This window comes from Octopus sinensis, linkage group LG17 (genome assembly GCF_006345805.1).
Source record: "Octopus sinensis linkage group LG17, ASM634580v1, whole genome shotgun sequence".
In the NCBI taxonomy this organism is placed as follows: domain Eukaryota; kingdom Metazoa; phylum Mollusca; class Cephalopoda; order Octopoda; family Octopodidae; genus Octopus; species Octopus sinensis.
Genome location: NC_043013.1, coordinates 38,734,666 through 38,757,165, shown reverse-complemented (window position 1 = coordinate 38,757,165; position 22,500 = coordinate 38,734,666). Strand labels below are relative to the sequence as shown.

Below are 22,500 nucleotides of genomic sequence, written 5' to 3'. Positions count from 1 at the left end.
TGAATTTTTCCCTGTAAGTTTGGAATCATATTCCCTAATATTATTATCATTATTATATATATATATATATATATATATATATATATAAATATATATATATATATTCATCTTTCTAGCACTCCATTGGTTACGATGACGAAGGTTCCAGTTGATCCAGTCAATGGAACAGCCTGCTCATGAAATTAAGTGGCTGAGCACTCCACAAACACATGTACCCTTAACATTAGTTCTTAGGGAGATTCAACGTGACACAGAATGTGACATGGCTGGCCCTTTGAAATACAGCTACTAATAATTTCTGCCAGCTGAATGGACTGGAGCAACATGAAATAAAGTGTCTTGCTCAAGGACACAAGTGTCACCTGGAAATGGACTCATGCCCTTACAGTCATGAGCTGAATACCCTAACCACTGCCATGTGTTTTCACACACACACACACACACGATAAAATAATAGTAATAATAATAATAATAATTCTTTAAATTTTGACTCAAGACATGCAATTTTAAGGGAAGGGGTAAGTGTATTGATCCCAGTTCCTGACTTGTACTTATCTTATTGACCCCGCAAGGATGAAAGGCAAAGTCGATCTTGGCAGGATTTGAATTCACAACATGAAGTGCTAGAAGAAAAGCCTCTGTATGGACTGTATATACTTCGAAGCCGAAATGCTGATGTAGACCAAGCAACAACCCATAAATGGCTGAGAAGCTCATGACTGAAAGCAGGGACTGAAAGTTTCATATTAGTGACACAAAATCAAGAGCTTGCTTACCAAAAACTACCAGGCTAACGTTCTTCAAAATGGTTCCGACTCTAAATGCAGATTCTGCGATAAATTTGATGAAACAATAGATCATATCATCTCGGGATGCCCTGTACTGACACCAAATGAATACAAAAATCACCATGATAGGGTAGGACAGTAGTTACATTGGGAAATATGTAAACCCTATGAAACCAATACTCCTGCTTACTGGTATGAATATCATCCTGAGCCAGTTGTTGAAGGTAAAAACGTCACTATCCTCTGGGATTTTCCAATCGACATCAAGGCTAATTGACCAGATACAGTCATTAAAGACAGAGAAGAAAATACTTGAAGACTAATAGACGTGTTTTCACTGATAAAAATATATCTGTAAAGGAATTTGACAAATTAAGTAAATATAAGGACCTGGAAATTGAAATACAAAAGATGTGGCATCTTAAAGCTAGAACTGTTCCTATTATTGTGGATGCCCTAGCTATGATTAGAAAAGGATGTCAGAAACATCTAGATAGTATCACAGGAGAACCATGTCTCAGAGAAATTCAAAAGATTGTGCTGACAAGTACTGCCCACATCCTTAGAAAAACTCTATCAATTTAAATGCCTGTGTTGTATTACATGAAGATATTTTGCTACTGCCCCTACCACTTCCCTCCCCAAGCTTTTAGTCATACTGTAACATCTCTTATCCTTCACTTGCCCTAGGATGCTGGGTGTATCTCAGTAAGTGGTTTAACAAACATGCAGATTAAAAGTAAATGATAATAATAATAATAATCCTTTCAACTATAGGCACAAAACCTAAAAATATTGCAGGAGGGGACTAGTTGATTACATCGACCCTGGTGTTTCACTGGTACTTAATCTATTGACACCAAAAGGATGAAAGGCAAAGTCAAACCTTGCAGAACATGAAGAAGGATGAAATGCCTCTAAGCATTTAGCTTGGCATAGAAACAATTCTGCCAATTCACTGCCTTACTAATAAAAATTGTTTCTACTAAAGGCTCAAGGCCTGAAATTTGTCAGGGAGGTGAGTAGTCAATTACATCAACCCCAATGTGGTATTTATTGATCCGGAAAGGAGAAAAGCAAAGTCGACCTTGGTGGAATTTGAACTCAGAACATAAGGTTGTATGAAATGCCGCTAAGCATTTTACCTGGTGTGCTAATGATTCTGCTAGCTCACTGCCTTATTAATAATAATAATAAAAATTGTTTCTACTAAAGCCACAAAGCCAGAAATATTGGGGAAGCAGGTAAGTCAGTCATATTGACGCCCAGTCCTTGACTGGTATGTATTTTATCAACCCTGGAAGGATGAAAAGCAAAGTCGACTTTGGCGGAATTTGAACTCGGAACATAAAGATGAACGAAATGCCACTAAGCATTTTGCCTGATGTGCTAACAATTCTGCCAGCTTGCTGCCTTAATAATAATAATAGTAATATTAGGGATTTCTTAAATAGGCACAAGACTTGAAATTTGGTTTGAGGGTAGAGAACAGTTGATTATCTTAATTCGGGTACTTGACTGGTTGTTATTTCATTGACTCTAAAGAGAATGTAAAGTTGACTTCAAGATTTAAATGTAAAGGGTTGAACTAAACAACACTAGGTATTTTGTCTAATGCTGTAACGATTGTACCAACCTATCATTATCGTCATTATCATCATCATAATCATCCTCATCATCATTACCATGCTCATCATCTTTAGCTTTGTTGTTATCGTTACCATCATAGCTTATATTCTAAATTTGAAATTTTTTTTTCCTGGATTTAAATATTTTCTTAACGACTTCCCAGGCTCAGGTAATAATTTTTGTTTTTGTTTTAGTTGAATCAGTAAACTCTTGGATCACTGTACGTAATCTATTTTTTGTTGTTGTTGTTATTGTTGATGATATTTTGGTTTCTTTTTCCTTTGGTGGGTTTGATGTAGCTCTAAATTGTCTGAAGTGCGTTACTAATGTATAATATATTCCACGCTAGTCCTTAGAAGAGGAATTGCTTTATGGTTTTCTTCTGTTTTCTGCCAAAACTTTGTGCTTCAAATATTTTTTACTTCACCCTTGTGATAACTTACTATATCATGCTATACTAATACTGCAACTATTAACATCATATTACAGGGTGACCCCCCAACCAAAAAAAAAAAACAGAACCCACAAATCTTTGAATAAACAATGCATAGGGATAGATTGAGATGCACAGTGGTTCCAGCAAGACGGGGCCACCCAACATGCATCATATGACTCCCAAGCGTGGCTGAGAGAGCAATTTCAGGAGAGACTGATCGGCAGGAAGTGTGACATTGAGCAGGCACTGCATTCATTGGACTTGAACCCCACCACCAAATTTTTATCTGTTGGGGTATCTCAAGGATAATGTTTACCAGAACAACCCTCAAATGATTGGTGAACTGAAGGCAGCGATCACAGCAAAAATCAGGGAAATCTCCAAAGAGGAAGGTGTTTGAGTAATTGACAATTTTGCGCGATGTATACCATTTGGAGTATATTTTGAAAAGAACATGACTTTTCTGCAAAGGGAATGATGATACACAGACCAAAGTTTAAGTCCAGCAAATTTCCTGAAATTTGCTGGACCTTTGTAGGATTCAATAAAATTCTTATGGATTCTGTTTTTTTTTTGTAGGGGTCACCCTGTATATTGTTATAACTCATACTATCTCATTACGGATGTGTCATTCATTCTGTCTCACTACAATAGTGTCACTTGTATTAATTCACTACACTCATACAATTTATGTTTCTCATCTTACCCTGACATATGCTCTCATACTACTCTAACTAATAAGGCTTATGTCATCTCATTACATTGATTAATGTTATGACTATTTCGGAGATGTAATTTTTTGCAGTAGCATAGCCAGGTTCTATAGTTAGGGGGACTGAGCATATAAAAAAAAAGGTGCCATGATCCATACCAAACAATTTTTAAGTGATTTCTCTTACAGTATACCTAATATTTCATTAACTATGATATACATAATTGTATTCTACATGCATTAATTCCATGTTTTAGTGACATGCCATTATGTATGAAACTTAGAAATTCTGACATAAAAAAGCTGAAACTTCATGGGATCATCCAATGTTGAGAGCTTATGACGTCAGGATTTCTTCAGATGTTGATTAAAAGTGTGAGAATTTTAAGTGCAAGTCTGTCAACACAATGCAATACAGACTCCAAAAGAAGGCTATATATGTATATATATATATATATATATATATATTTCAACAATTGAGGGTAAAATTAATTAATTAATTAATCAATTCACCAAGTATTCAGTATGCAAAGGACCATTTAAGGCAAATTCAAATTATTACATTATATAAAAGGGCTTAGTAAAATAATTTATTATGCGGGCAAAGTAATTATTTTACTAAGCCCTTTTATATAATATATATATATATATATATATATATATATATATATTCAGGCTGTGGTGAATAAACTGTTGTCTAAGTTATGCAAAAATGAAACTAACACTGACATCTCATTTTAACAGACATATTTACCAAAATTGCATAAACAATATCTTGAAATACTAAAGAGTAAATTTATTGATTAAAATCACCATTGGCTTCAACCACGACTGCCAGACAACTTCAGAATCTCCTGCAACTCTTCTGAATGGTCTCCTAGTTTAAGTTGGCGAATGCTGCCATAATCCTTGCCTTCAGTTCATCTTTGATGTTACAAGGAGTTTTGTTGGTCTCTCACTCAACTGTGCCCTACACATATTAATGAAGGGGGTTGCAGTCTGGGGAATTAGGTGGCCAGTTGTTAGGGCTGTTGTGGTCACAGAAATTGTCTGACAGCCATGACTGGACTCTCCTGCTTGTGTGGCCTGGTGCAGAGTCCTGGTGCCAGACATAGATTCTTCCAGCAACTGCAGTTTTGACCCAGGGCAGCACTACCTCCTCCAGGCACTTGATGTAGGCCTCCATGTTGAGATGAATGGAGGCATAACGTTGCCATCACTATTGTTGACTGGATGTTTGATTATTATCACTCTTGCTACATGTCCTCAGATTGACACTCAAACACTCTGAAATGCTTCTGGCACGAATGCCGAACAGTACAGCATGTCGATTCCAAATTTCTGGCAGAGTGAATTGCGTCATGGTACTGTTTTTGTCACAGACGGTGCCCAACTGACCCTGCTATACTGTGTAGTTGACAAAATCAAAAACAAACACTGTGCATTGCACAAAATTAAAAATATAAAACGGCAACAACTTACCCATCGCACCCTGTATAAATATGTAGTTGTTGTTTTGGTTGTTTGGGGTTGTGTTGTGTGTTTCTGTGTCTTTCAACATATAGACAACACAACACAGACTTTAAAAAGAAGACCTTCACTTTGAAGCATGTGCATGATTAACAAATATTTTTACCAGCAGCATAGTAATGGGTAATGACTTAGTAGTTGTTTATTTACTAATCCTTTACTAAATAAAAAAAATATTAACTGTTGATAATAGGAAAGTACCCATTTTCTTACTACATTCAATTCGGTTACCCAGTAATTGCTTTTGACCCTGGCTCCAACATTATAGTCCTGATATAGTGACTCATTTCATTACTCTCATATATCACCTACTAGTTTAACTTACTAGTATAACTTATGTAATTTTACAACTTCAGTATAACCACAGTATTTCCTTTGCCTCTGGTCCACCATTTAACTACACAGTTATTAATTTATTTTAGCCTGTTATTCTGTTTAATATAATTCCTGTTACATCACTACTTTGATGTGACTCATGCTATCTCAATTTACTAGCACAGCTCTTATTATCTTATTTGTCTGGATCATAACTCACGTTTTGTCACTACCTTTATATAACTCATCTTATATAAACATAATTACCTTATGCTACCTTACTATGCTGGCTGATATAATAACTATCCCAAAGTTGCATTTTCCTAGCAAGTGACTTGATTGGGATTAATGTAGTAATATAAAACAGTGATAATATATCACTTAGTATTTCACTTCTCTGGTAACATATCTGTCTAAACATTGTATCACTATGGTAATAGCATTTCTAATATACTTCATTACATTTTCAGAATATTCTCATAGTATATCTCACTACACCGTTATATTCTATTACTAGCCAACCCCTTGCACTGATATCATAGCCTGTGTTATCTCAGGTCCCTGATAATATCATAAGGTCTAATGTTTTATTGTTCTCGTAATATCTCATTTCTCTTGTATCTCTGGTTATCCATGTGATAGGATATTACATGGATGTATTAATATAACATTGATATAATTTTCCTTGTTTCCTTATGCTTGTATCACAGTTTGTCTTCCGACAGGGACATCATAACACATTATTTTCCTACATTAGTGGTTCTCAAGCAGAACATCACAGTATATATATATATATATATATATATATATATATATATAGGTATCTGGCAAATTATTTAAAATGTGATTTAAGATTTTTTAAAAATCTGTGCTCTTGACTTAACCCTTTCGTTTCTGTATTTATTTTGAGATGTTCTGTGTTTCTTTCAATTATTTTAAATATAACAAAGAATTTAGTAAAATAACTTAGTTATCATTAAGCTAGTGTTAGGAATGTAAATTGTGACTAAGGCTTGGTGAGATATTTTAATTCAAAACTTAGGAAAACAAGACATTTTACTACAGAGCCAGAGACAGTTTTGGCTGGGTTAATAACAAAAGGGCTAAACATGCTGCTGCTGTGTGGTAAGAAGCTTGTTTCCCAACCACATGGTTCTGGATTCAGTCCCACTGCGTGGCACCTGGGGTAAGTGTCTTGTGTCATAACCTCAGGCCTACCAAAGCCTTGTGAGTGGATTTGGTAGACAGAAACTGAAAGAAGCCCATCATGAATATATACATGTGTGTGTGTGTGTGTATATATATATAATATATATATATATAGGTATCTGGCAAATTATTTAAAATGTGATTTAAGATTTTTTAAAAATCTGTGCTTTGACTTAACCCTTTCGTTTCTGTATTTATTTTGAGATGTTCTGTGTTTCTTTCAATTATTTTAAATATAACAAAGAATTTAGTAAAATAACTTAGTTATCATTAAGCTAGTGTTAGGAATGTAAATTGTGACTAAGGCTTGGTGAGATATTTTAATTCAAAACTTAGGAAAACAAGACATTTTACTACAGAGCCAGAGACAGTTTTGGCTGGTTAATAACAAAAGGGCTAAACATGCTGCTGCTGTTGTGGTAAGAAGCTTGTTCCCAACCACATGGTTCTGGATTCAGTCCCACTGCGTGGCACCCGGGGTAAGTGTCTTGTGTCATAACCTCAGGCCTACCAAAGCCTTGTGAGTGGATTTGGTAGACAGAAACTGAAAGAAGCCCATCATGAATATATACATGTGTGTGTGTGTGTGTATATATATATATATACTTATTAATAAGGGTTCAGCAAAGAGTCCCTTTTTAAAGTAGAAGAAATAGCTAAGATTTTTGGCTGCTATTTCTAAACTTCGGTATGTGGTAAAGCAAATCTTTGCTGAACCCTTATTAATAAGTATTACTTAAGTTTACCGTGAAATGGTCCTTTTTTCATACCGAATTCTACTTGGGAAATTATTGATTACTTCTTAATTAATTAATTTTACCCTTTGTTATTATTGATATATATTTATATATAAAGAGTACCCTTTGAACTTTGGGCCTCACAGAAGCAGTGACCGAGACCTTTGTCAATACATTGTGCTTGAGAAGACCTGTCAAGCCAAGTGATTTTGCAATCATGGCTGATACTGGTGTTTCATAACTGGCACCCTTGCTGGCGGCATGTAAAAAGCACCCACTACACTCTTGGGGTAGTTGGTATTGGGAAGGGCATCCCAGCTGTAGAAACCATGACAAATTAGACTGGAACTTGGTGCAGTTCCCTAGCTTACCAGTTTTCAGTCAGACTGTCCAACCCATGCTAGCATGGAAAACAGGCATAGAGTGATAATGATAATGATGATGATGATATATGTATGTGTGTGTCTTTGGGTCTGTGTTTGTCCTCTTACCACTGCTTGACAACTGGTGTTGGTGTGTTTACATTCCTGTAACTTAGTGGTTCAGTAAAAGCGGTCGATAGAATAAGTACCAGGCTTAAGAGAAAAAAAACGGACTGGAGTTGATTTATTTGTTTGATTTAAATTCTTCAAGGCAGTGCTCCAGTATGGCCACAGTCAAATGACTAAAAGAAGTAAAAGATAGACGATAAAAGATAATTTTCATTAAAGCCACTTCCCTCTAAAGCCACGTCTCTCCCAAATATTTCTTCTTTGTAGTGGGAACTTTTTAATCTCTTTCCTTCTTCTCTTCCTCTGTTCTTTTCTGTCTTGTAAATGACATGGCAACTTCACTAGTGTTGGTGGCATGAAAAAATAAAGAAGCACCCAGTGCCCATTGTAAGGTGGTTGGCATTTGGAAGGGTATACAGCCATAGAAACCATGCCAAAGATGACATTGGAGCTTGATGCAACCATGCTGCCGGCTCTGTGCCAGACCGTTTTCTACCTATGCCAGCATGAAAAGTCGATGTTAAATAATGATGATGATAACAAGTATGTTTAATGAACTAAGTTAGAAATAGTGTTCTAGATTTTTAACTCGGAAGGATGATCTTCATTTTAACAATAACATCTTTGCCTTGTATCATAACTTGTTTTGTCTTACTTGTATTCATGTAACAACTATACTATATCACTACAGTGATTTCATAACATGTAGCACTTCATCATACTAATATCATAACATTACTACATCTCATTGTATTAATGTCATAACTAGAGGTATCTCACCACAATATCATAACTCTTGTTATGTCACCAGAATGTTCTCTTAATTTGTAACATCCCCATCATATTAATATTGTGCATACTGTATCTGTCTCTGACACAACATGCTTGTGTCTCTCTGTATCAGTGTCATAATTATAGGACCTCACAACATTTAATGCCATATTATTGTATATCTCATCTAACCAGAATGTCATCATAATTCCAGTGTCTGATAAGCTCATTATAATGAAAGCCTATCATAAAATATCTCATCATACTCTCTTATGTCATAAATACATGCTGCTTTGCTAATATGATACAACACTTGTACTGACATCAGTCTTAACGCATAACTAATATCATAACATGCTGTCATAACATGTTATATCTCGTTGTAACAATAATTGCCATTTCTTTTTATTTATCAGCGATGTGCTTTTTTTTTTTTTTATTGCTTTAACTTCATCATTGGGCTGTGGTTTGTTGTTGTTTTGTAAAAATGATTCTGATGTAGGATTGCATTGGTTTGTAAATATTTTCTTTTGTGGACGTAGCTTCTGAGGGTTTGTTTCCCTTTCAGCTCAGCAGTTGTTATTATTATTATTACTATTATTATTATTATCATTATTATTATTATTATTATTATTATTATCATTATTATTATTATTATTATTATCATTATTATTATTATTATTATTATTATTATTATTATTATTATTATTATTATTATTATCATTATTATTATTATTTTATGAAATAATCACAGTAAGTATCATTGCCTATTAATTCTTTCAAGTGTTTCCTTGCTCTCTTTTCTATTTTCTTTTCTTTTCTTTTTCTTTTTGGTGTATGCTTCATAAGCAGCATATATATTTCTTTGATTTTTAAAACAAAACTTTTAATTAATATAATGTACTCTAACCATTTGTGCATGCACACGTGCACATGCGCATGCACACATACCCACATGCATGCATGCATGCATTTTAAAGTAGTACTCTGTGTAAAAATCTAAATTAACTAGCCCCTATGTCTATGCTTGCTTAATAATATATATATACCAGAGTAAGCAGATAAATATGAAACAAGGTGGAAAAAAATAGTACTCAAATACCAGAGGTAGAGTAATATACTTTATTAATAAAGTATATATATACTAGCTGAGGTATCTGCTAATACCTGGGAGTGAAGATATTCCCAATACCTGTTACAATGCCTAACTTTTCTCAGATGGAAAATGAAATCAAGACATAGGACAGATAATAGAGGGCATAAGCAAATTCATTCACGAAACAATAATACAAATAAATATGCGTGGAATTGGAAAATGACAATTGTTTGGTCAGATGAGTGGAAAGCTGCAAATATATAATCAATGGAAACATCAAGAAGGGAATTGTAAAAGAGTGCTATGAAGGAAAAAAGAACATAAAAGTTTGAAAAGTAAACAGAAAAATTATTTAGAAAAAAGAGATTTTTATACTTACAAAAACAGTTGGAGTGCAGAGGCGACAACGTGGCAGTCATAAGAGTTGTAAGATGCTATAAGGAGGGTAAAAAGTGGATGGTACTGTACCCTTGGGGGCAGTGGAAAAGATCCAAGGCACATTGCAGAAAAGTGGGGGCAATGATGAAGTAGTCAAAAGGGGGTGATGGATGTAAAAAATTCAAAATAATAGGTTAATTGGGTAGAGTTTTATTTGTGAAATTCTATTGTTTTGAATTTGTGGGAGAAAGTGATTTATGCTTTTGGTGGTGGTGGTGGGGCACCAGGATTGTGGCCTGTGTGCCAAAGGGAGCAGCAGTCTGAAAAAGTTTGGGAACCTCTGCTCTAGGGCAACCAAGGGATCCCACTCCACTGATCCTAGATCACCCTGACTACCAAGGATACCATTGGAGGTGCCTCCCTCCCATTCTTTTTTTTCTAGCTTGCAGGCACAAGTTCAGACCAGGATCTGCTCACTTGAACAACCCTTGCCACATTCATCCATCTTTCAACAAACCTCCTATGTGCAGTGTGAGAAACAACAATAATACAACTCACAAACAACAAACAATCTTCACTAAAAACAATGAGGGCACCTCTATGCTGCTGCCTGGTCTGTGAGAAACAGTAGCTAGATCTCTCTCAGATCACATCCTGTTATCTTAAGAAATGGACAGATGTTTTAGATGATTTTTCTCCTAGTTATTCCTTCAAAAACAAATGTGGGCTTGTTTTGACTGGAGTGCTTTTGAATGTATGTCTGTTGAATCGAGGCTGACATGGGACGAAGTAGCATCAACAGGGACAATGTGCAGCTTTGCTGTCTTGGTGATAAAATATTAAATGTTATATTACGGTTCAAAATATTTCAGACGTCCAGAGTCAAAATCTGGCAGAGGCATGTGCAATGTTGTTTTGGAGAGACAGAAATTGTTGCCAGGAGTGAAACAATCATATGTATGTGTGTGTGTGTGTGTGTGTGTGTGTATCTGTAAATGGAATATGTGACAATTATTCGATAGCCATGATAAATTGTCACATATTACATTTACAGATAAATTCCTCTATTTACATAATATCGAGGTCTCTTTCTTTCTTTTGTTATCTTACCGTTTTTATCAATATATATATATGTCCTCACACCTGTGAACATGCATGAGTATGTGCATGGATATCTATAACTGTATGTGTGTGTGTTAGGTTATGGTGTTGTGTCTTGAGTTGCTTGTTGAGTGTACATGGTCCAGTGGTTTGTGTGTTGCACTCACAATTGCAAGACCATAGTTTCAATTCTCAGACTGGGTGGGGCATTATTTTCTTGAGCAAAAAAAGCTACTTCATTTCATGTTGCTCCACTCCATTCAACCTTAAATATGTAACTGTGTGATGGCCTGGTTTCCTGTTCAGGTGAATTTTGTGACCCCGGTCACTTATATATGAAAACTGGGTAAATGGTCCTATGAATTCTTGGGCTCCCAGACAGTAATGTCCTGGCGACTTACTTCTACTTGGGTTGCTTGTCATTTATTCATAGACAAAATTGGAGAGAAACAAACAACATAAAAAAAAAAAGCACATAGCATAAAGATGATATGGTTCAAATATTTCAGTGGCAGAAGTAAAGTTGTACAAGTGGGCCATGGTGCTGAGAGCGACTTTAACAGTTTCATTACCATTTTTCGTTTCAAATGCAGTGCCTTTGTTTTATCATTGACATCATTGTCCATTTCCTATGCTGGCATGGGTTTGGATGTTTTGACAGGAGCTGGCAGAGCTGGAGGGCTGCACCAAGCTTCAGTCTTCTGTTTTGGCATGTTGTCTATGGCTGGATGCTCTTCCTAATGCCAACCACTTTACAGAGTGTACTGGGTGATTTTTATGTGGTGCTGGCTTGAGTGCTCTTTGCGTGACATCGGCATGGGTGATTTTTAACATGGTGTTGGAGGGCTGCACCAGGTCTTAATCTTCTGTTTTGGTATGTTGTCTATGGCTGGATGCCCTTCCTAATGCCAACCACTTTACAGAGTGTACTGGGTGATTTTATGTGGTGCTGGCTTGAGTGCTCTTTCTATGGCACCGGCATGAGTGCTTTTTAACATGGTGCTGGCATCGGCACCTTTTACGCGGCATTGAATTTTAAAAATAACAAAGATTTAGGTAAATAATTTAGTCATTATTAAGCTAGTGTTCAGAACGTGCATTAGCATGGAATTTTGGTGGAATTTTGGTGTATGTGCATCTTTTTTTTTTCCAGGCACTATAAGGGTACATAAGAGATTTATCTCTGTGTGTGTTATATGTTTGATACGGGGTAAATGGGTTTACCACATAATTAATTAAGATGACTTACTCTAGGTACACTGCTTGGAGATAAACTCTTCCTTCGTTACTGTCATGTCCGGTTTACTAACGAACTCACATGCCTGTGTACCGTCTACTTTTGTTTCTGCCAACATTCACCACATATGCTACTTAAACTGCTTTGAACTTTACACTTTTGCTATAGTTACTATTATGTATTACTGCTACTGTGATCATGTGACTAGAAAAGAAATATACTAATATTTAGTAACATGCAGCACACACATACACCATGCATACATTGCACATAGCCAATAGATATGTATAGAATAGACATGCACACACACATAGCCATCCTCTTATGTATGTATTTTCTTATATGTGTATATACATATGAACACACATGGATATGGTCATATCCAGAAGGATACACATGGATAAAGATTAAATTAAGGAATGTTTACCTTTACAAACAGAGAAAAAAGTACTCAGTGTGTATTTTTAGTTTTTTATATTAGATTCTGAAGTGCTTTTTTAATCATAGCTCTAGGGTTCATGCATCTGGTTATTCCATTATTCAGATGGTTCTTTTGAATCTTTTGAACAATCAGAAATGTGAAATTTAAACTTACTTTTATAGAAGCTTCAGTTTCTAACATATATACATGTGTGTGTGTGTGTGTGTGTGTGTGTGTGTGTGTGTGTGTGTATGTATGAGATGTATGCATACACACACACACATGAGTGGTTGTACTGAAAAGTTCCTGGCTTTGGGTAAAAGAAAATACAGGAGGATCAGTTAATTAGGATTTTGTTCAACATATTCCCTGGTCCTTCAGCTTTTCTAAGCCCTGTAAAAGAACTCAGGAGGTTGGGCCTCCAGCTAGGCCTCTCATGGCACCCTTAAAGCCAGGAACTTTACAGCATCCCATCATATATATATATATATATGTAAGTAAATAAAGATAGATAGATAGACAGACAGATAGATAGATATACAAAGTGCATTTCAGACATTTTTGAGAGTGTTTTAAGAGGAGCAGTTGTACCTTTCCTGGATTATTGTAATTTTAGTATAGCATTACTTACTATACACCTAATTAGGTGACCTGCTAATGTTTTTATTCTTGATTGAAGCTGACAGCTGTTACAGCACTTTGAACTCACCCTACTAAACACTGGTTGTCCCAATTCCGTCCCGGTAACCAACTACTTGACAGAGATGAGCATCAAAACTCTCTCATCCTCCCTACAGTCTAAACCTTGCTCCCCGTGAATTTTGGATGTTCCTCAAGCTGAAGAAGAACCTTGGGGGACAGTTGTTTTGAAGGTGTTAAGAAAATGAAGGTTGTAAAAAGGCTCCTGAACACCCTCCTTTTCGAGGACTTCTATGGGGCTGTCAGGAAGTGGCTGGAGCACTATAAGAGGTGCACTGAAGTCATAGGGGTGGAGGCATGTGGCTTAGGGGTTAGGCTGTTGGACTCCTGATTGTAAGATTGTGCTTTCAATTCTTGGACCAGGTGATGCATTATGTTCTTGAGCAATACACTTCATTTCACATTACTCCCGTCCACTCGGCTGGCAAAAATGTGTAATCCTGTGATGGATCCGCCTCCTGTCCAGGTGGAGGAATTTATATGCTATGAAACTGGGAAACTAACCTTTATGGGTCGGCATGACTCGAGAAGGTAATTTTATTGTTATCTTTTGAAGTCGGAGGGTCCAACTTTGAAATGAACAAATGTCTTGCCTGGAAAAGTCTCAAAACTTTTGGTATGCACCATATATATATATATATATATATATATACACACACACACACACACACACATGTATATACACACACACACACACACATGTATATACACACACACACACACACATGTATATACACACACACACACACACACACACACACATATATATATATAAAATATGTATTTATATATATCTTGAGATATATTAAAACAAGAAACCAAGCAAAAAAGGGTGCTTAGAACTGCTAGAATTAGCAGCTTAATCTGCCTGAAAGCACACCCTGTTACCTTATGGTGCACTTATTGGATAACGTAGTCCTTGATATTGTGTCTGAAAAAAAAAAAGGACATGATGAACAACATTGGATCACTTTTGGCCATAATTATGATTGCATAGGACTGACCTGGGTGTTAACAATAATACCAGTAACAAAAAAAATCTAAAGAGTTTGACATGTGCCCTTACTAACCCGTTACCTGTGCACTTTGAATAAAGCCACTAAACTGATGTTGTCTGATGTTGGTTAACATGTGTCTTCTCTCCTTCACTTGTAGGCCAAATCAGACTATGCGAAAGCAAGTGTTGAGGCCACCCGGTGCAGTAAAGTCCTGGAGAAAGAAATGGATGCATTTGAGTTGCAAAAGCTGACCGATATGAAGGTAAGCAAAGAAGAAAAACACTGTCGTGTGTGTGTGTGTTCAAATGTTAAGTGAGTGAATGAATGAAGAAGATTTTAACATATACATAGTGTTATGTATATAAAAATTGAATGGAGACAAGAAGTGGAACGAACCGACAAATCGAAACGAACCTGACGCGAGGCGCTGTCAGACAATAATGTGATAAATAAAAATATATGCATACATACAAACATATGTGCGTACCTACATCTACATGTATATATACATGCATATATAAATAAATATACGTAAGTACAGGATGCCACAACAAGACATAGAAACGGGAAAAACAAAAATTTTACGACAAGTACAGGACAGGCTACACAAGGAAAAATCCACCGTCATCAGCTGTCGCTAGTTAACTGAATTTGATTCTTGCATCTCAAGTTTCATGACAAAGTGGTAATCTGATGGAAAATTGCCTGATGATAGGTGTGATGTGAAATTTGTGTGCGTACGTGTATGTGTGTTTAAGTACATTATCTTTCAAGTGTATTATGGAGATTTTTCATCACCAGCCTTGTCTTTCTAGTATCAACCATCATTTGTGTATGTCTACATTTCTAACAGTTGACTGAATTACATAAACATTTTTTTTTCCTGTATTGCATTTGTGAACACCTCATACGCCACACAATGTCTAAATACCTCTATTTTCCAAAAATTTGCAATGAAACAAAATGCAATTAGCAGATAGAGTGTATTCAGAGAAGATGGTTCAAAGGAAACTCTTATATCATCATCATCCTCATCGTTTAACATCTTTTTTCTATGCTAGCATGGGTTGGAGGATTTAGGACTAGCGAAAGAGATGGCTGCACCAGGCTGCAGTCTTGATCTGGCAGAGTTTCTACAATTGGACGCCCTTCCTAATGCCAACCACTTCGAGAGTGTGGTGGGTGCTTTTACGTGCTACTGGCACGAGGGCCAGTCAGGCGGTACTGACAACGGCCATGCTCAAATGGTGTTTTTTACGTGTCACCTGCACAGGAGCCAGTCTGGCGGCACTGGCAACGACCTCGCTCTAATGATTTTTCGCATACCACCGGCACATGTGCCAGTAAGGTGACGCTGGTAACTATATATATATATATATATATATAAACATAATGATGGAAGTTGGGTAGAGTGATGAGGATGATCTGATTCAGTTTCTTATACATGAGCCTAGTAAAAAGAGGCGAGGGCTGTGACAGATACAAATGGTGGTAGATGAGCCATTGGTTGTTTCTGAGCATGAGGAATTGAGATGAGATGAGATGGGAGATTGAGGAGCATGAGTGACAGGCTGAGTGATGAGGATGGACTGTTAGTCTCTAATATGTAGGTGCAATGTCGTATGAGGGTGGACATTTTATATATATATATATATGAGGAGCTTTGGATAAGAGGCATTTTCATCAGGATGACATTAAGGAGATTGAATATGAGGAGCTTTCGTCTGGATGACAAACTAATAGGTATGCGTCCTGTGTACTGAGATAGGTGTAACACCAAAATTCCGGTTAGAACAGTAGTTGAAGTTGTGGTTATCTGATTGCCTTGTTAAAAAAAATACGGGTGATAGTGGTTTCCCTTTGAGTCAGTACCAGTTTGTACCATTTTTACCATTTTTAAAGATTTAATTAAATAAAATCAAATGTCTTTGTTCTGCCCTGACTAATTGTTTGCCTTTCCTCACTACTTTAACCTATATGTGTGTATATATATATATGAATATATAATATACACACACGCATATGCACACTGATCCCAATTTCTGTCAGTACTGTACCTTTGCCTCAATGCTCATTGCATCATGTTTTGTTGGTTGGGTTTCTGTAGTAATACCTCGTTGATGTAAACAGAGAGAATATCTTTCATCTTTAAAGATGAGATGAGATGAGATTAATCAAAAAAAAAAAAGATAGAGAGAAAAAAAAAGGAATTATTTTAATTTCGTGTTTATATTTGTATGTATTCATTTTCTTTGTAGAAAGTTTTATTGAATTTTGTACGAACAGAGATGACGTTCCACTGCAAAGCTTTAGAATTATACACCATTTGTTTCCAGAATCTCTCAGATATCAATGTGGAGGAAGATCTTGATGTAAGCCCCTTGTTTGTTATATACAATAGACATATATATATATATATATATATATATAAATATATTTTGTTGTCGTGAAGGTAGAAAATTGGCAGAAGGTGGCGTTTATTGGGATGTTGGATAGAATAGCTTGTGGGTTTTTTGTTTTTTTTTGTCTCTCTGCACTTTGGAGAGTCTAACCATCATGGGTTTGTCTTTGCCATTTATCTTTAACATGGTTGAGATTTGTGGCAAGACTGCATCCAGAATGCTGCAAGCAACTTTGAGAAGGCCAGAGCAGCTGTGGCAGACGAGAAATGCAAAAAAAAGGAATGAATCATTGTCACAACCCTCGTTTGACCAAGGCCTACATGTTTGCCCCAACTGTGCCAGAGCCTGTCGTTCCAGGGTTGATTTACATAGGTGTAGGCATGGCTGTGTGGTAGGAAGTTTGCTTCTTAGGCGGTGAACTGGCAGAAACGTTAGCACGGTGGGCAAAATGCTTAGCGGTATTTCATCTGTCTTTACATTCTGAGTTCAAATTCCGCTGAGGTTGACTTTGCCTTTCATCCTTTCGGGGGTCGATAAATTATGTGTCAGTTGCATACTGGGGTCGATCTAATCAACTGCTCCCCCCCCCTCCCCAAAGATTTCGGGCCTCGTGCATAGAGTAGAAAAGAAGTTTGCCTCTGCTAGCTTGCTGCCTTAGACAGATAATATCAACAATGAAAGTGGTAGTGGAGAAAAACACAAAGACGACACACACACACACACGCACACTCACACACACACACACACACACACACACACACAATGGGCTTCCGTACAGTTTCTGACTACCAAATTCACTTACATTGTTCAGCCTGGGGTTATAGTAGAAGACACTTGTCTAAGCTGGTATGCAGTAGGACTGAACCCCAAACCACATGGTTGCAAAATGAGTTTCTTAACACAGCAATGCCTATGCCTATCTAGAACTCCATTGTCCAATGTACCCATTAGTTTTGGAAGATGCGGTGTGATTGAAAATAGATTCTGCTGCTGTTTCTAGCAAGTCAAATGATTGCATGTGTCTTTGTGTATACTTCTCTTTTTTTCTCTTCCTTCACTGTTAACTTAATGTAACTTTTTTCATAGGAATTTCGGAAACACATACACCCACCAACTTTCACATCTCGAATGGAGATAGCTCAGAAAGCATCGATAGAAAGCTCACCTCGCATTTCAAAGCCAGACAGTGGTTCACTTGGCAAGATCCCGCAGACTATGTCTTCGGTAATGGTATGTAGCAGGGAAATTTTTTCAAATTTGTATTTTCGGTGAAACCTTATTGATATCATGCGAAGTAGCTAGTTAGAAAATCTCTAATAGAAATGAAAGTAATGTCTATACTGAGAAGTAATATTTATCACCACTTGTACATGGTTGTTCCACTGGACCTGATGTTACTACTGTTTTTAACCCCAGGAGGAGCCTCCTCCAGCTACCTATCAATGCAATCTGCCTGGCAGAATGGTTAGCACGCCAGGCGAAATGCTTAGCGTTCTGAGTTCAAATTCCGCCGAGGTCAACTTTATCTTTCATCCTCTCGGGGTCAATTAAATAAGTACCAGTTACGCATTGGGGATCGATATAATCGACTTAATCTCTTTGTCTATCCTTGTTTGTCCCCTCTATGTTTAGTCCCCTGTGAGCAATAAAGAAATAAATATATATTGCAAGCAGGGAAACAAACCCTTACCATCTTCTAGTGACTTGACAGGACCAGCAGACCAACTGGTTTTGGGCTATTTTGCACATCCTCTCCTGCTTGCAATTATTGTTGGGTGCAGATTGTATCGACAACCACCTACAGGAAGCTTGACCCTATGCAAAACCATTTTTACCTCTTGGAAGAGGCGTCCATAATTAGTCTGACCTCTATCCTTTAACCTGTCCTACGTAGGAAGCTCTACCTGGAGCTTGCCCTCCTCTGGTGTAGCTTTTGGAACTTGTTGGTTTTGAATTATTATCAATGCTTTCGTAGCTTTGCTGTTTTGTAGGTAGGGGCGTTGGCCCTATGTAAACCCATTTTTACCCCTGGGAAGAAGTGACCTCTATACTTTGACCCATGCAGCATGGAAAGCAGTATTGACCTAGCTCTCAGGGTCGCAAGTCACACAAGCCACCACAATAAGGACTGGACGCCGTGGTGGACAACAATTATATATATATTTGTATATTTTTTCTTATACTTTTTCCTCTTTCTTTTTTTGTAGACATTTGAGGATGTTGACGACGACGACGACGATGATGATGATGATGATGAAGATGACGATGACGACGACGATGATGAGGATGACATTGAAGAAGATGATAGGCATACTACTTTTGATAGCTCCAACAGAATAAGCTCAATGCAAAGCACCAATATGTCAATTTATTAGCTGTCCTGCAATTCCCTCCCAGATCCCTGCATAGCCTAAACAAATGACTTTTTATTTTTTTTTTGTAATTTTCCTTACTTGTCCTGTTTTTTTTCTTTTTCTCTCTTCTTCTTTGGCAGATATGGCACATAAAGCGTTGGTCAGGCCCTGGGATCAATTTAATCGGATGATACATACCATTAAAAACTCCTAGCTTTGTGTCTGTCTAAGAAATCATTACCTATTTGATATACCGTTAGAGAATGCTAGAGAAAAAAATACCTTGTGGTATTTAGTTATGCTATTCCGAGCTGGCAGAAATGTTAGCACGCCGGGTGAAATGCCTAGTGGTATTTCGTCTGCCGTTACGTTGTGAGTTCAAATTCCGCTGAGGTCAACTTTGCCTTTCATCCTTTCAGGGTCGATAAATTAAGTACTAGTTATGAACTGGGGTCAATGTAATCGACTTAATCCGTGTGTCTATCCTTGTTTGTCCCCTCTGTGTTTAGCCCCTTGTGGGTAGTAAAGAAATACGTATTTAGTTATGCTATTCCAAGTTCAGATCCTACTACGGTCAGCTTTTGTTTTTCACCCTTCCAAGTTTGATAAAATAACAAACACTCAGAACACTGGGGGTTTAACCCTTTAGCATTCAGATTATTCTGTCAAATGTAAAGCTTATGTATTCACACCATGTAAAATTAATCTTGTATCATTTCATGGCTTTGAGATTACAATGATGTGATTGTTTATTTTTAAAATGACACAATAAGGTAGCTATGAATCTGACTAGTTTGAACATAAAATAGGTAGAATATTTTGGCCGGATATGGCCAGTTTAAACACTAAAGGGTTAAAACAATATATTCTTACATTTAGTCATGTTTCTTTGTAGTTCATGTTCAAATCCAAACTAAGATCATCTTTGTGTTTCATCATTCAGGGATCAATAAAATAAAGCACTTGTCAAGTACAAGCATCATCTTTACTTTTCACCTTTCTAAGTTTGATGAAGTTTATACCAGTTGAATCCTGGGGGTTTGAATAGGATGGCTGTACACTTACACCGAAAATGTTTGTTCCTTGTGTTTAAGATAGAAACAAGTGGTAGTTTCAATCATTAGTGTAGGGCAGTGATTTGGTAGAACTGTTAGAATATTAAATAAAGGGGTCTTGTGGTATTTTTTCTGGCCCTTTAAATTCTGAGTTCAAATCCTGCCAAGGTTTATTTTAACTTTCATCCTTTCTGGGTCAATAAAATAAATTACCTGTTAAGTACAGGAGTCAGTATCATCAACTAATCTCCTACATTGCTTGTCTTGTGCTTAAGTTAGAAACTATTATTATTATTATTATTTGGGGTCAACTTTGCCTTTCCTCCTTTCAGGGGTCAATAAAATAAGTACCAGTTAAATACTGCGGTCAATATAATTGACTGTCCCCTTCGCCAAATTTCAGGCCTTGTGCCTATAGTATAAAGGATTATTATTATTATTATATTATTATTATTATTATTATTTGGGGTCAACTTTGCCTTTCCTCCTTTCGGGGCTCAATAAAATAAGTACCAGTTGAGTACTGGTGTCGATGTAATTGACTGACCCCTTCGCCAAATTTCAGGCCTTGTGCCTATAGTATAAAGGATTATTATTATTATTATTATTATTATTCTTAAGGCAGTGAGCTGGCAGAATCGTTAGCACACTGGACAAAATGCTTTACATTCTGAGTTCAAATTCTGCCATGGTCAGCTTTGCCTTTCCACTTTTCGGGGGTGGGGGGGGGGGGGTGAAGAAAGTAAGTACCAGTTTAGCATGGGTGGATGTAATCAAAAAGCTCCCTTCTCCACAAAATTTTAGGCCTTATGCCTGTAGCCGAAAGGATTATTATTATTATTATCATTATTATTATTATTATTATTATTATTATTAGTAGTAGTAGTAGTAGTAGTAGTAAGGTGGTGAGCTGGCAGAATTGTTACCATGCTGGGCAATATGCTTAGCAGCATTTCATGTCTTTACATCCCAAGTTCAAATTCCACCGAGGTCGACTTTAATTTTCATCCCTGGTGGGGTTCATGTTATCGACTTACTCCTCCACTAAAATTATTGGTCTTGTGCCAAAATTTGAAATCATCATTATTATTATTATTATTATTATTAATAGACAACAGGTAATCCGTCCAAGAAAAACAGAAAAGTATCGGTAGTTTTTGTTTTTTTCTATTTTTCTTTTACATGTTTTCTTTCTATTTTATACAATTATTTTCTCCCTTTTTTTTATATATATATAAGAAAAAACGTAATTGATAATAAAATAATTTCACAAATTTTGTTTTCTAATTTAAATTTCAATCTTATTAAAAAATGAACTTATTTGTGGAAAGCGCCACCAACATCCCAGATATGATAACCCATTTTAGGAGAGTTCCAACCGTGGCCACCAAATCTTTTAAAGAGCGTTCCAAATCTCTGTATTCACGTGAATAGGTTATGTTGTGTCAAATCAAAAGTGTCAATGAAAATAGTGCAGTCTATATATGGTCGTGTGAAAAGAGCCAATGAAAAAATGCGTGGTCAATCGTCTATTTTGTCAGTGTGTGTGTGTGTGTGTGTGTGATAAGAACAACACCTAGATTTTAATGAAATGTTGTAAAATGCATAAAAATAACTCTTCTTGCAATGCCAGCAAAAGAAAAGGAGTTTTTTTTCTTTTTTGGCGATAGTTCTTTTTTCGAAGGTAAATGGACAGATAGATACCTTTCCATAGAAGTAAATGAAAAATGTGTGTGTGTGTGTGTGTTGTGTATGCATGCATGGCTTATTTGTAAAGATTTGGGTGTTATTCATAAAAAGTAGAATCTTGAACGCCATTATTTGACCAAGCAAAAGAAATATGGCGGTTTAAATGGTAACATTGTATTTAGACGAGCTAGCACTTTTAAAAGAATCTTAATGCAAACAACAATCTATATTCAGAAGACTTATTAGTGAAAATATTTCCGTAGTGTATGAGCTAACTGCAAAGAAATTGAAACCACACGTAGAGGCAAGTCTATTCACGGTGAATAGATTGCTACTGCATGAATTTGAACCCCACTGCCGAAAAAACCCCAAAAAAACAGAAGCCGCCAACACATTGCGATGGCGTTGCTGCAGAGAATGGTCAGCCGAAACTCGTAGCAGCTACACCACCT

The 22,500-nt window shown here is 36.5% G+C and overlaps 1 protein-coding gene across 3 annotated transcripts in view; it reads left to right on the top strand.

Annotated features, from left to right (window-relative positions):
- LOC115220988 (protein FAM92A) overlaps positions 1 to 19,692 on the top strand; it is a 47,421-nt gene extending 27,729 nt beyond the window's left edge. The window contains exons 6-10 of one of the 3 annotated variants that reach the window (XM_029791205.2): positions 2,581 to 2,586; positions 14,706 to 14,810; positions 16,807 to 16,920; positions 18,037 to 18,180; positions 19,158 to 19,692. In XM_029791205.2, the coding sequence (XP_029647065.1) occupies positions 2,581 to 2,586; positions 14,706 to 14,810; positions 16,807 to 16,920; positions 18,037 to 18,180; positions 19,158 to 19,325 (537 nt within the window). In that variant the 3' untranslated portion in view covers positions 19,326 to 19,692. Of the gene's footprint in view, positions 1 to 2,580; positions 2,638 to 14,705; positions 14,811 to 16,806; positions 16,921 to 18,036; positions 18,181 to 19,157 lie in introns of all 3 variants that reach the window. The other 2 variants (XM_036510491.1, XM_029791204.2) reach the window with 2 other exon arrangements.
- Positions 19,693 to 22,500: the final 2,808 nt, after the last annotated feature.